General features: G+C 46.1%; 1 protein-coding gene across 3 annotated transcripts in view; it reads right to left on the bottom strand.

Annotated features, from left to right (window-relative positions):
* PHF20 (PHD finger protein 20) overlaps positions 1-13,808 on the bottom strand; it is a 184,213-nt gene that overhangs the window by 47,757 nt on the left and 122,648 nt on the right. For 2 of the 3 annotated variants that reach the window (XM_034947499.3, XM_055104818.1), the window contains one exon: positions 5,090-5,368. The exons of the other annotated variant lie outside the window; for it this stretch is intronic. In XM_034947499.3, the coding sequence (XP_034803390.1) occupies positions 5,090-5,368 (279 nt within the window). The remainder of the gene's footprint in view (positions 1-5,089; positions 5,369-13,808) is intronic. 3 annotated transcript variants of the gene reach the window in all.

Below are 13,808 nucleotides of genomic sequence, written 5' to 3'. Positions count from 1 at the left end.
ATTGAAGTTTAGCAAGTTCTCTGCCCAAGGTCCTGGAGCAAGCAAGCGGTAGAGCCTGTATTCAAACTCAGGTGAGCTGACACATATTACTCAACATAAACCAAGTCATGCAAGTACAGTTAACCAAGAATCCCAAAGCCAGGTGGTAGATCAGCATCTGGCCAGGAATACCTGCCCCACGCTCAGGTGCATTATACTGAGCAAAGTCCCTCCTCAGACAATTACCATGAACAGGGAGAGGCAGAGGCACTACGTCCTAGCACAGAGAGCACACACCACGATGGTCAGGCAAGCAGGACTTCCATGGGTCCCTCAATGGCCTCCTGCCTGTCAAGTCTTAGCCTTTGGAACAACCTAACTCTGGTGGCTTTGTGCTGTCTGGGGTAGGCTGCACTCTACTTCCAGTGTTGTACCCTCATCCTGCCCAGATGTCAATCCATTACAATATCCAGCACCTGCTATTTCTACTGGCTCCTGACACCTCAATGACCTCCATTTACTCAACATAATCTCCAGTCCTTCAGAGCTGGTTGTTTCTACAGTGCTGCAGAGCCCATGGGATACTGTAGTGACTCAAGATGACTCAACATAATTCCTCCCCAACAGCACTCAGAATCCAGCTAGAGAGCTCACACAAATGTACCCAACTCAGCCACATATGGCTGGATGAGAAGGATGAAATTCTGGAAAGCAAGGGGAAGAAGGAAATCCACTTCCCCACACCAGGCCTTGAAACAGGCTTATTAAAAAGATTAGCTCACAAACTAATCACAAGAACTCAGGTTTACACAGGCTTATTAAAAAGATTAGCTCACAAACTAATCACAAGAACTCAGGTTTACACTCAGAAAGAGACAGTGAGGTCTGGAGACCTGAAGAGAGTCCAACAGTGACTGAGGCAACACATGGGATTCACAACCCATGTGCCCAGCTCCAAAACTTATGCTTTGCAGAAGCATCATTCTGTCCTTACATATTATTTAGCAAGAGAGTGATATAATCAGGTTTGTACTCTTAAAGATCGATCTGATGGCAAAATGATGGATAACCACAGTGAGTAAAGAATGATGGGAGGAAAACTGATTAAGAAATGACCACAACAACCAGGGCAAGAGGAGAAACCTAGATTAGTGCCATGGGACTGAAAAGGAGATTAATTTGGAGGTAAGTCAGATAAAAGGAAACAAACAAACATTAAAATCCTCTCAATTACATTCATTATTTCAAGTAAAAAGCCCAATCCTTTATCTTGGTATCTCTCTGCAGTTTCTTACATTCTTACTGCATTTTTACCATTTCCAAGTATATGTTTTAAGCACACTTTTTTTTTTTTTTTTTTTTTTTTAGACAGAGTTTTGCTCTGTCACCCAAGCTGGAGTGCAGTGTCACGATCTTGGCTCACTGCAACCTCTGTTTCCTAGGTTCAAGCGATTCTCCTGCCTCAGCCTCCTGAGTGGCTGGGATTACAGGCACCTGCCACCACGCCTGGCTAATTTTTGTATTTTTATTTTTATTTTATTTTTTATTTTTTTTATTTTTTATTTTTTATTTTTATTTATTTATTTTTTTTATTGATCATTCTTGGGTGTTTCTCGCAGAGGGGGATTTGGCAGGGTCACAGGACAATAGTGGAGGGAAGGTCAGCAGATAAACAAGTGAACAGAGGTCTCTGGTTTTCCTAGGCAGAGGACCCTGCGGCCTTCCGCAGTGTTTGTGCCCCTGGGTGCTTGAGATTAGGGAGTGGTGATGACTCTTAAGGAGCATGCTGCCTTCAAGCATCTGTTTAACAAAGCACATCTTGCACCGCCCTTAATCCATTCAACCCTGAGTGGATACAGCACATGTTTCAGAGAGCACAGGGTTGGGGGTAAGGTCACAGATCAACAGGATCCCAAGGCAGAAGAATTTTTCTTAGTACAGAACAAAATGAAAAGTCTCCCATGTCTACCTCTTTCTACACAGACAGGGCAACCATCCGATTTCTCAATCTTTTCCCCACCCTTCCCCTCTTTCTATTCCACAAAACCGCCATTGTCATCATGGCCCGTTCTCAATGAGCTGTTGGGTACACCTCCCAGACGGGGTGGTGGCCGGGCAGAGGCGCCCCTCACCTCCCGGACTGGGCGGCTGGCCGGGCGGGGGGCTGACCCCCCCACCTCCCTCCCGGACGGCGCGGCTGGCCGGGCGGAGGCTGACCCCCCCCACCTCCCTCCCGGACGGGGCGGCTGGCCAGGAGGGGGGCTGACCCCCCCCACCTCCCTCCTGGACGGGGCGGCTGGCCGGGTGGGGGGCTGACCCCCCCACCTCCCTCCCGGACGGGGCGGCCGGCCAGGCAGAGGGGCTCCTCACTTCCCAGTAGGGGCGGCCGGGCAGAGGCGCCCCTCACCTCCCGGATGGGGCGGCTGGCCGGGCGGGGGGCTGACCCCCCCCACCTCCCTGCCGGACGGGGCGGCCGGCCGGGCAGAGGGGCTCCTCACTTCCCAGTAGGGGCGGCCGGGCAGAGGCGCCCCTCACCTCCCGGACGGGGCGGCTGGCTGGGCGGGGGGCTGACCCCCCCACCTCCCTCCCGGACGAGGTGGCTGCCGGGCGGAGACGCTCCTCACTTCCCAGACGGGGTGGCTGCTGGGCGGAGGGGCTCCTCACTTCTCAGACGGGGCGGCTGCCGGGCGGAGGGGCTCCTCACTTCTCAGACGGGGCGGTTGCCAGGCAGAGGGTCTCCTCACTTCTCAGACGGGGCGGCCGGGCAGAGACGCTCCTCACATCCCGGACGGGGCGGCAGGGCAGAGGTGCTCCCCACATCTCAGACGATGGGCGGCCGGGCAGAGACGCTCCTCACTTCCCAGATGGGATGGCGGCCGGGAAGAGGCGCTCCTCACTTCCTAGATGAGATGGCGGCCGGGCAGAGACGCTCCTCACTCTCCAGACTGGGCAGCCAGGTAGAGGGGCTCCTCACATCCCAGACGATGGGCGGCCAGGCAGAGACGCTCCTCACTTCCCAGACGGGGTGGCGGCCGGGCAGAGGCTGCAATCTCGGCACTTTGGGAGGCCAAGGCAGGCTGCTGGGAGGTGGATGTTGTAGCGAGCCGAGATCACGCCACTGCACTCCAGCCTGGGCACCATTGAGCACTGAGTGAAGGAGACTCCGTCTGCAATCCCGGCACCTCGGGAGGCCGAGGCTGGCGGATCACTCACGGTTAGGAGCTGGAGACCAGCCCGGCCAACACAGCGAAACCCCGTCTCCACCAAAAAAATATGAAAACCAGTCAGGCGTGGCGGTGCGGGCCTGCAATCGCAGGCACTCGGCAGGCTGAGGCAGGAGAATCAGGCAGGGAGGTTGCAGTGAGCCGAGATGGCATCAGTACCGTCCAGCTTCGGCTCGGCATCAGAGGGAGACCGTGGAAAGAGAGGGAGAGGGAGACCGTGGAAAGAGAGGGAGAGGGAGACCGTGGAAAGAGGGGAGAGGGAGAGGGAGAGGGAGAGCTTTTTGTATTTTTAATAGAGACGGGGTTTCATCATATTGGCCAGGCTGGTCTCGAACTCCTGACCTCAGGTGATCCACCTCCCAAAGTGCTGGGATTTCAGGTGTGAGCCACTATGTCCGCCTAAGCATGCTTTTTATTGAGGCATAAAACATACACAGAAAAGTACACACAAACACATAAACCAATACTTTTTCATAAATGAACACACCTGTATAACCACCATGCAGATCAGGAAACAGAACATTCCGGAGCCCTAGAAGACTCCCTCCTGCCCAGTTTCCAGTCCTACCCACCTCCTCCCAAAGGTAACTACTGTCCTGACCTCAAATACCATAGATTATTTTTCTTACTCATTTTTGAACTTTATATAAGCAGAACCATACAATCTGCATGAGTTTATGCTAGCTTATTTGGTTGTTGTTTTGAGAAGGAGTCTCAGTCGCCCAGGCTGGAGTGCAGTGGCATGATCTCGGTTCACTGCAACCTCTGCCTCCTGGGTTCAAACAATTCTCCTGCCTCAACCTCCAGAGTAGCTCGGATTACAGGCATGCACCACCAAGCCCGGCTAATTTTTTTGTATTTTTAGTAGAGACGGGGTTTCACCATGTTAGTAAGGCTGGTCTCGAACTCCTGACCTCAGGTGATCCTCCTGCCTTGGCCTCCCAAAGCACTGGAATTATAGGCATGAAACACTGTGCCTGGCCTCACATTATATTTTTAATGGATAATACAGCACATACAAAGTCTTGACAGCATAAATGAAGGTTGACCCCTCGGAGGGTCAGAGTTCACCTTAGTCTGCATGGCTCTGCCCCTGTCCTGAAACCTGATTGTATACTCTACTGGGAACACTGCCAGATGTCCTAGGAGTTCCATATACCATTTAAGACCTACACATTTTAATAGAAAACCTCTAAGCCAAGAAGTAGGTAGTGATATTACAATAGCAAGTAAAAAGCTGGGAAGATTATATAATTTATTGGAAATCCATTAATTCTTCTGAAATTCCCCTGGAAACATGTAATTTTTCAATTTCTGTAAGCTTTAGAAGATATTTCCTAAAAGGTTCTCTGTAATAAGTTATAAAATGAGATTTTATGGTAACCCCTATTATGGTTTCTATGCAAAACAAACAGTGCTATTATAAATATCTTCAGTTGCACTTAAGATGAAACAGGATTCACATTTGGACCCAGCAGTAGAATCACATATCACCTTTTGGTTATCGTGCTCTTTTGTGCTGCTGGCAAGGAAAACGCACAGGTTTGGGAGAGTGGGACGATGGCACCCATGCTGCTCTGAGCACGAGTTCTCCTGCTGGCTTCTGAATAAGGTCCCTTTGCTTAACTGTCCCCACTCATACTGGAAGCAGCAAGGCCTTCAGAGGCTAAGCGATTTTTCAAGGTAATTCTCAGTTAGGTGTTCCTGCTTCCTGTAGGAAGGCCACAGCTCCGTGGCACAGCCCAGAGGATCACTTAATATGTTCAGTCCTGTGGGATTCAACTGGAACAGACAAACCTAATGCCTGCTTTGTGTGTCAGAAAACACAAGCACTGTGGCCAAGCAACTGAGCCATCCATGACACAAGGAAGAATGAAGATACTTACTTGGGGAACTGGCAGAGACCCGCTTCCTGGTCAGGGTCTCCTGGCTGGGCTTGTCTGAAGCTGAAGGGCCCCTGGTTTGGACATGCCTCTTTCCCGGGCTCTCTTCTGGCTCCAGTGACTTCTCCATTCCATGGAAATACTTCATGTGATAGTGCAACAGTTTGGCTTTGCGGAAAAATTTTAAACAGTCCACAACTTTGCATCTAAACTTATGGTCTAGGTCGACAGCTGGTGCATTAGATGACCCAAAATCATCTGTTTTCTTAAAAGTATTTGTTACTGAAAAAAATAAAAACAAAAGCAAAGGTTCCTTGTATTTATCCCAGTTATTACAAAACATGCATTAACACATGACAACTGAGGGTGAAAGACTAGCGTGCATATGTAGCCTGAGACATCAGACTGCCATTACCTCCTCAAATTACTGTTTAGAGAGAATGAAAACAACTTCAGGTCAAATAAGACTCAATTGTGATTCATCTTTAGGAAGAAGAAATCAACATGTTTATTTTAAACAGTCGTACAAGTTTTCAGGGTTTCATATACTTTAAGGAAAAATCCTTAAAAAAATAAAAATAAAAATCAAGGATCTCAGGTCAAGCAGAGCAGCTCACACTTGTAATCCTAGCACTTTGGGAGGCCAAGGCAGGTGGATCACTCGAGATCAGGAGTTCATGACCAGCCTGACCAACATGGTAAAACCCCATCTTTATTAAAAATACAAAAGAAATGGGCTGGGCATGGTGGTTCACACTTGTAATCCCAGCACTTTGGGAGGCCAAGGGAGGCAGATCGCCTGAGGTCAGGAGTTCGAGACCAGCCTGGCCAATATGGTGAAACCCTGTCTCTACTAAAAATACAAAAATTAGCCGGGCATGATGGCAGGTGCCTGTAATCCCAGCTACTTGGGAGGCTGAGGCAGGAGAATTCCTTGAACCCGGGAGGCGGAGGTTGCAGTAAGTCGAGATCATGCCATTGCACTCCAGCCTGGGAGACAAGAGCAAGACTTTGACTCAAACAAAAAACAAACAAACAAAAAAATTAGCCAGGCATGGTGGAGCACATCTGTAATTCTAGCTATTCGGGAGGCTGAGGCACGATAATTGCTTGAACCCGAAGGCAGAAGTTGCAGTGAGCTGAGATCATGCCACTGTGCTCCACCCTGGTCAACAGAGCCAGACTCTGTCTCAAAAAAATAAAAAATAAATAAAATAAATAAAATCAAGGATCTCAAGCTAGCACTTATGAGTTGGACCAGACTTACATTTACTACCATCCTGGTACCTATCTGTGTGGACGGAAATAGGGAACATTCCTCAGTATCTCTCTATGAAACCTAAGAGATTTTACGTCAGTTTTTGTGCAAGGAAAGTGTAACAGTTACAAAGGTTTTAGTATTGAGTCTTTGAGATTTCAACACGTACTTTGTTTTACAATATACTTTGTCTGATCAAAAGGATCCAGATTTGGCGGGTACAGTGGCTCACGCCTGTAATCCCAGCACTTTGGGAGGCCGAGGTGGGCGGATCACCTGAGGTCAGGAGTTCGGACCAGCCTGGACAACATGGTGAAACCCCATCTCTACTAAAAATACAAAAATTAGCTGGGCATGGTGGCACATGCCTGTAATCCCAGCTACTCGGGAGGTTGAGGCAGAAGAATCGCTTGAACCTGGGAGGCGGAGGTTGCAGTGAGCCAAGATCACACCGCCGCACTACAGCCTGGGTGACAGAGCAAGACTCTGTCTCAAAAAAAAAAAAAAAAACACACCAGGCGTGGTGGCTCACACCTGTAATCCCAGCACTTTGGGAGGCCGAGGCAGGCAGATCACAAGGTCAGGAAATCGAGACCATCCTGGCTAACATGGTGAAACCCTGTCTCTACTAAAAATACAACAAAATTAGTCGGGCATGGTGTCAGGCACCTGTAGTCCCAGCTACCCAGAAGGCTGAAACAGGAGAATGGCTTGAACCCAGGAGGCGGAGTTTGCAGTGAGCCGAGATCGCACCTCTGCACTCGAGCCTGGGCGACAGAGCAAGACCCCGTCTCAGAAAAAAAAAAAAAAAAAAAGGGATCCAGAATAGGAGGAATAAGTTCTAGCATTCTACAGCACTATGGGGGAACTATAATTAATAACAATTTATTGTATATTTTCAAATAGCTAGAAAAGCAGATTTTGAATGTTCTGAACACAAAGAAATAAATGCTCAAGGTGACGGATTTGCTAATTATCCTGATTTAATCATTATACATCGTATACATGTAAGGAAATATCACTGTACCACATGAATATGTAAAATTATTACATGTCAATTAAAAATAATAATAAATGAGGCCAAGGCAAGAGGATCACTTGAGGCCAGGATCCTCAAGACCAGTGTAGACAACTCAGCAAGACCCCATCTCTACAAAAAAAAAATTTTTGTTAATTAGCCAGGCATGATGGCATGTGCCTATAGTCCCAGCTACCCAGAAAGCTCAGGTGGGAGGATCCCTTGAGCCCAGCAGGTTGAGGCTGCAGTGAGCCATGACTGTACCACTGCACTCCAGCCTGGGCAACAAAGCAAGACCCTGTCTCAAAAATGTATGAATAACAATAATAACAAATGCAAAACAAACAACAACAAAAAGGACCCAGAGACTGCAAGAAAAACCAGCTAACTAAATGGAGGTGGAAGGCATAAGGAGGACTCATAGGACTCAATGATCAATTTCAAAGAGACAATAAAAGCATGACCCTAAAAGACAAATAAGCAGAAGGCAATAGTCGGTCAGGCACCAATGACAAAAAGTAAACCCATCACAAGGACTTTTTTTTTTTTTTTTTTTGAGACGGAGTCTTGCTCTTTGTCCAGGCTGGAGTGCAATGGTGAGATCTCGGCTCACTGCAACCTCCACCTCCCCAGTTCAAGCGATTCTCCAGCCTCAGCCTCCTGAGTAGCTGGGATTACAGATGCCCACCACCACGTCCAGTTTTTTTTTTTCATAGCTTTAGCAGAGACTGGTCCAGCCTGGTCTCGAACTCCTGACTTCAAGTGATCCGCCCGCCTCAGCCTCCCAGAGTGCTGGAATTACAGGTGTGAGCCACCGCCCCCAGGCCACAAGAACCTCTTGTGTGTTAGAAATGCAGTTTATTGAGGACTCCCTTTAGAATGTCTTCCCACCAACAAAAAATCACATTAAGTCATTCCTATGCTACAGATTTGGTCACCCAAGAATATATTATATTAAATGGATCTTTTTTTAAAAAATTAGGAATTCAGTATGCAATGAATGGCCCTTTCTTGAGTTAATCAGATTTTTCGTAAACACAATCACACAATCTCCACTGGAAGCAGGTAGCCTGTTAAACCTTTGGTAAGTATTATGATTACTTTTTCAAGTGTCATCCCATAATCAGAAGTAATTTTAAAACTCTTAAATTTGATCTAAATTATACTCTACACTTCAAAATTAGGTTTGGTTGTCTGAAGGATGCTGTTATAGAGCCAATTTAAACCAACAAAAACCTATACACACACACACACACACATCCCAAAGCATAATGCCTTAAAATCACTTTCTACCTATAACAAGAGATATAAAAGATGCCAGATCAATTAGTTGCAGGTAAGAGAATAAAAAGTTGGCCAGGCGTGATGGCTCACGCCTGTAATCCTAGCACTTTGGGAGACCAAGGCGGGCAGATCATATGACGTCGGGAATTCCAGACCAGCCTGGCTAACATGGTGAAACCCCATTTCCACTAAAAATATAAAAAATTAGCCGGGCGTGGTGGCATGCATCTATAATCCCAGCAACTCCGGAGGCTGAGGCAGGAGAATCACTTGAACCCGGGAGGCGAAGGTTGCAGTAGCTGAGATCGTGCCATTGCATTCTGGCTTGGGCAATAAGAGTGAAACTCTGTCTCAAAAAAAAAAAAAAAAAAAAAGGAGAAGCAAAAGTGACACGATGTGAAACAGAATACACACTTCTCAGACAAATAATTGGACAGGAAAAGTATGTCAGTGGAGAAGTTCAAAACACAAAACTTTAATACATCCAATTCTTTCCTAAAACAAAAAATAGTTTATTTTGGAATATCCTTCCCTTGATCTGTATTAGGTTAAATCATATAAACTTGCCATTTTGTAGGTTAAAAAAGACTAAGGCTGAAACCCTGTGCAGTGGCTCACGACTATAATTCCAGCACTTTGGGAAACTGAGGCGGGCAGATCACTTGCAGTCAGGAGTTCAAGACCAGCCTGGCCAACATGGCGAAACCCCATCTCTACTAAAATACAAAAATTAGCGGGGCACGGTGGCTCACACCTGTAATCCCAGCACTTTGAAAGGCTGAGGTGGGCAGATCACTTGAGGTCAAGAGTTTGAGACCAGCCTGGCCAACATGGTAAAACCTCGTCTCAAATAAAATTATAAAAATCAGCCAGGCATGGTGGCACATGCCTGTAGTCCCAGCTACTTGGGAAGCTGAGGTGGAAGAATTGCTTGAACCCAGGAGGCAGAGGTTGCAGTGGGTCAAGATCACGCCACTGTACCCCAGCCTGGGCGACAGAGCAAGACTTTGTCTCAAAAAAAAAAAGAAGAAAAATTAGCTGGGCATGGTGGTGCGCGCCTGTAGATCCAGCTTACTCAGGAGGCCGAGGCAGGAGAATCACTTGAACCAGGAGGTGGAGATCGCAGTGAGCCGAGATTGTGCCATTGCACTCTAGCCTGGGTGACAAGAGTGAGACTCCGTCTCAAAAACAAAAACAAAAACTTGCACTCCTGTGTATACACAATGGTCATCTACATAAATCAAACAGTACAGGGGCTAAGTGTGGGTTCTGCAGCTGGACAGCCTATTTCAAAACCGAGTTCTTCCACCTACATCCCTTGCCTCAGTTTCCTCATATGCAGGATGGAGACGATAATGGTAACAACTTCGCTGAGTTGTGAGAATTAAATAAATTACATGCAAAGAGCTTAGAAAGGTGTATGGCACATAAGTGCTCAATATTACCTACTATGACTATTCAATGTCATTTTAAATTTCAGGAATTAACCTGATCATAAGCAGAAGAGGGGAAGTGTCCACCACCCACAGCCTCACTGCATGCTCATGCCAGAGGCAGTATGGTATAATACAAAAAGCACAACGTTTAATCCCAGGTCCACCTTTCATTAGCAGCATAAATTAGCTGTGCAAGCTAGTCTAATTATCCAGATTCTTAAGGGAAGAATACCACCTATTTCAAAGATTTGGAGAAAAGGTTATGGATAATGTATGTACTTGGCACAAAGTAGGTGATCAACGCATGGAAGCCATTATCATTTCAAATATAAAATACATCATAAGCAGGCTTATGTTATTTCTGGAACATGGCTGGAGACAGCTATTATAATTATCAACCAAGTGTGAAACATTTCTTCAACCAGGCTTCATATGCCCTGGCTGGGACGCATATCACCCTGAAAGCACTTCATTTTGTCTACGTCCTCCTGAAAGTGTGAAATTCAAAACCAACCACAAGGTTCCTAGTATGACTATTCACATTTCAGTGAGATTATTATCTCCACCTTTTGGGACATCTTTTACTATGACACCTAAAGATTTTCTTTTGTAATACTCTATACAATGCAGGATAGTACCAAGCTTGTTCCACCAAAATACTGAACACTGTTTTATCTTTTTAAAACATAAATAACAGTACATGTTGGCGGGGCACAGTGGCTCATGCCTGTAATCCCAGCATTTTGGGAAGCCAAGGCAGGCAGATCACCTGAGGTCAGGAGTTCAAGACCAGCCTGGCCAACATGGTGAAACCCCATCTCTACTAAAAATACAAAAAATTAGCTGGGCGTGGTGGCAGGTGCCTGTAATCCCAGCTACTCAGGGGGCTGAGGCAGGAGAATCGCTTGAACCTGCTAGGTGGAGGTTGAAATGAGCTGCGATCACACCATTGCACTGCAGCCTGGGCAACAACAGCCAAACTCTGTCTGAAAACAAAAAAAGAAAAAAGACATGGCCGGCTGGGAGTGGTGGCTCATGCCTGTAATCCCAGTACTTTAGGAGACCGAGGTGGGTGAATCACTTGAGGTAAGGAGTTCAAGACAAGCCTGGCCAACATGGCAAAACCCCGTCTCTACTAAAAATACAAAAATTAGCTAGCTGTGGTGGCGTGTGCCTGTAATCCCAGCTACCTGGAAGGCTGAGGCAGGTGAATTGCTTGAACCCAGGTGGCGGAGGTTGCAATGAGCCAAGATCACACCATTGACCTGGGTGACAAGAGCGAAACTCCATCTCAAAAAAAAAAAAAAAGTCATGGCCAAACTATCTGTTGAAAGATAGATATGACTGGACTAATAATCAGACTAATAATCTGCCAATCTAGTAAACCTTTCAAAGCAAGCGAGTTTAGTTTACAGGATAAAAACTCCCCCTGCAAAAGCAAAATCCTTGATTCCTCACAGCTAAGCAAAAGTTAGTACAGCTGAAACTCCAAAGGAGCGCAAGCTTGGCACTCGGGTGGACCAGCTGCCTCTGACAGGCAGTACTAGGATCAGAGAGGCTCAGGTGAGCACGGATGCTCCTCAGGAGGGAAGACACTGCCAGGTGCCACTATCACGAAGACCCTAGCCAAACCAAAGGCTCTTTTCAATTTGGCAACACTAAGACAAAGTAGTTTCTGTTTTCTCTCATGGAATAAACATCAAAAGAAGATTTGAGCATTACAAATCTTTAACCATGGAAACTCAGGAAGTAAGATTTCCCAGTGAAATCAAGTATAACTCACTGTGATACAAGCAAGCTCTTCTGATTATAAGCCAGTTGATAATCTACCCTGCACTGCTGGAAAAAACAATCAACATAAGCATCAGAGTGAGAAAAGCTGCAAACAGGGTATGAATCAGTAATGCATAATAGCCTGTGATAAAATATGATAAATTACACAATTTGCTATAATTTCAGAACCACAAATCAAAAAGTAGATTCTTCCAGAAGTAGAGCTCTAAAGAAAAAAAAGTAGATAAAAATATTATATATGAATAAAATGTTTATGTTAACTTTTTAATGATGAGAAAATGTTTAGGATATGTTATAATATAACAAAAAAGGCCAGACGTGGTGGCTCATGCCTGTAATCCCAACACTTCGGGAGGCTGAGGCAGGTGGATCACCTGAGGTCAGGAGTTCGAGACCTGCCTGACCAGCATGGTGAAACCCCATCTCTACTAAAAATACAAAATTGGCCGGGTGCGGTGGCTCACGCCTGTAATCCTAGCACTTTGGGAGGCCAAGGTGGGCAGATCATTTGAGGTCGGGAGTTCAAGACCAGCCTGACCAACATGGTGAAACCCCGTCTCTACTAAAAATACAAAAACAAACAAACAAAAAAAAATCAGCCAGGCGTGGTGGTGCATGCCTGTAGTCCCATCTACTCGGGAGGCTGAAGCAGGAGAATCGCTTGAACCTGGGAGGCAAAGGTTGCAGTGAACCAATATCACGCCACTGTACTTGAAACTGGGCGAAAGAACGAGACTGTCCCCCGCTTAAAAAAAACAAAAAAACAAAAAAACAAAAACAAAAAAATTAGCTGGGGGTGGTGGCGGATGCCTGTAATCCCAGCTTCTCAGGAGGCTGAGGCAGGTGAATCGCTTGAACCTGGTAGGCGGAGGTTGCAGTGAGCCAAGATTGCCCACTGCACTCCAGCCTGGGCAACACAGTGACAAACTCTGTCTCAAAAAGTACATAAATAAATAATATATAAAAAATAGAACAACAAAAAAGACACATAAACACCAAGACTTAAGCAATCGTCCCTTTCTCATGAAGGTTTTGCAAATTGGACTATTTTACTTTTGAACCCAAATATTTAGAGACATGAAAAATTATATTTTCTAGACTTCACAACCTTATCCTAATTTTTGCACAGCCAAAAGGAGCCCTCTGTATGCACAATAAAGGCTGCCAGTTCAGCCAGTCTAGGCCATGTGGTTGCCTCTATTTGGCATGTTGTTCCCACACGCAAACCAAATCTTGCTCATCCTTCAAATACCACCTCCCTGCACAATGCCTTCACCCTGGTCTCTCAGCAGAAAAGATTCTGTCCTGCCTTGAAGAATTCCTGTATTTTATGGATCCTGTAGTCCTTCCCTTTCTATTTGTTTAACAGTTGGTTTTGTTTATTCCTTTTTCTAAAATGTTGAAATACCCAATGTGCTGCCTTTTTTTTTTTTTTTGACATAGAGTCTCTCTCTGTCGCCCAGGCTGGAGTGCAGTGGCATGATCTCAGCTCACTGCAACCTCCGCCTCCTGGGTTCAAGCGATTCTTCTGCCTCAGCCTCCCAAGTAGCTGGGATTACAGGCGCCCGCCATCACGCCCGGCTAATTTTTGTATTTTTAGTACAGACTGGGTTTCGTCATTTACGACAGGCTGGTCTCAAACTCCTGACTGCAAGTGATCCACCCACCTTGGCCTCCCAAAGTGCTGGGATTACAGGCATGAGCCACTGTACCCGGCCTGGAATGTGCTGCATTCTTTACTTCTCTTACTTATGTTAGTGTACTGTCACATCAAACATGGGAGCTAGCCTCTCCAAGACTGTTTCCTCATTGTTAAATGGGAATAAGAATACTTATTTCACAACTCTCCTATATGTTTCCATGAGGCAGTTAAAGACAAAACCCAGTTTCGTTTAGTTTTGTTTTGTTTTATTGTTGTTTGTTTTGTTTTTG

The sequence above is a fragment of the Pan paniscus genome, chromosome 21 (assembly GCF_029289425.2).
Source record: "Pan paniscus chromosome 21, NHGRI_mPanPan1-v2.0_pri, whole genome shotgun sequence".
Lineage (NCBI taxonomy): Eukaryota > Metazoa > Chordata > Mammalia > Primates > Hominidae > Pan > Pan paniscus.
This window is presented reverse-complemented; position numbering and strand designations above follow the sequence as displayed.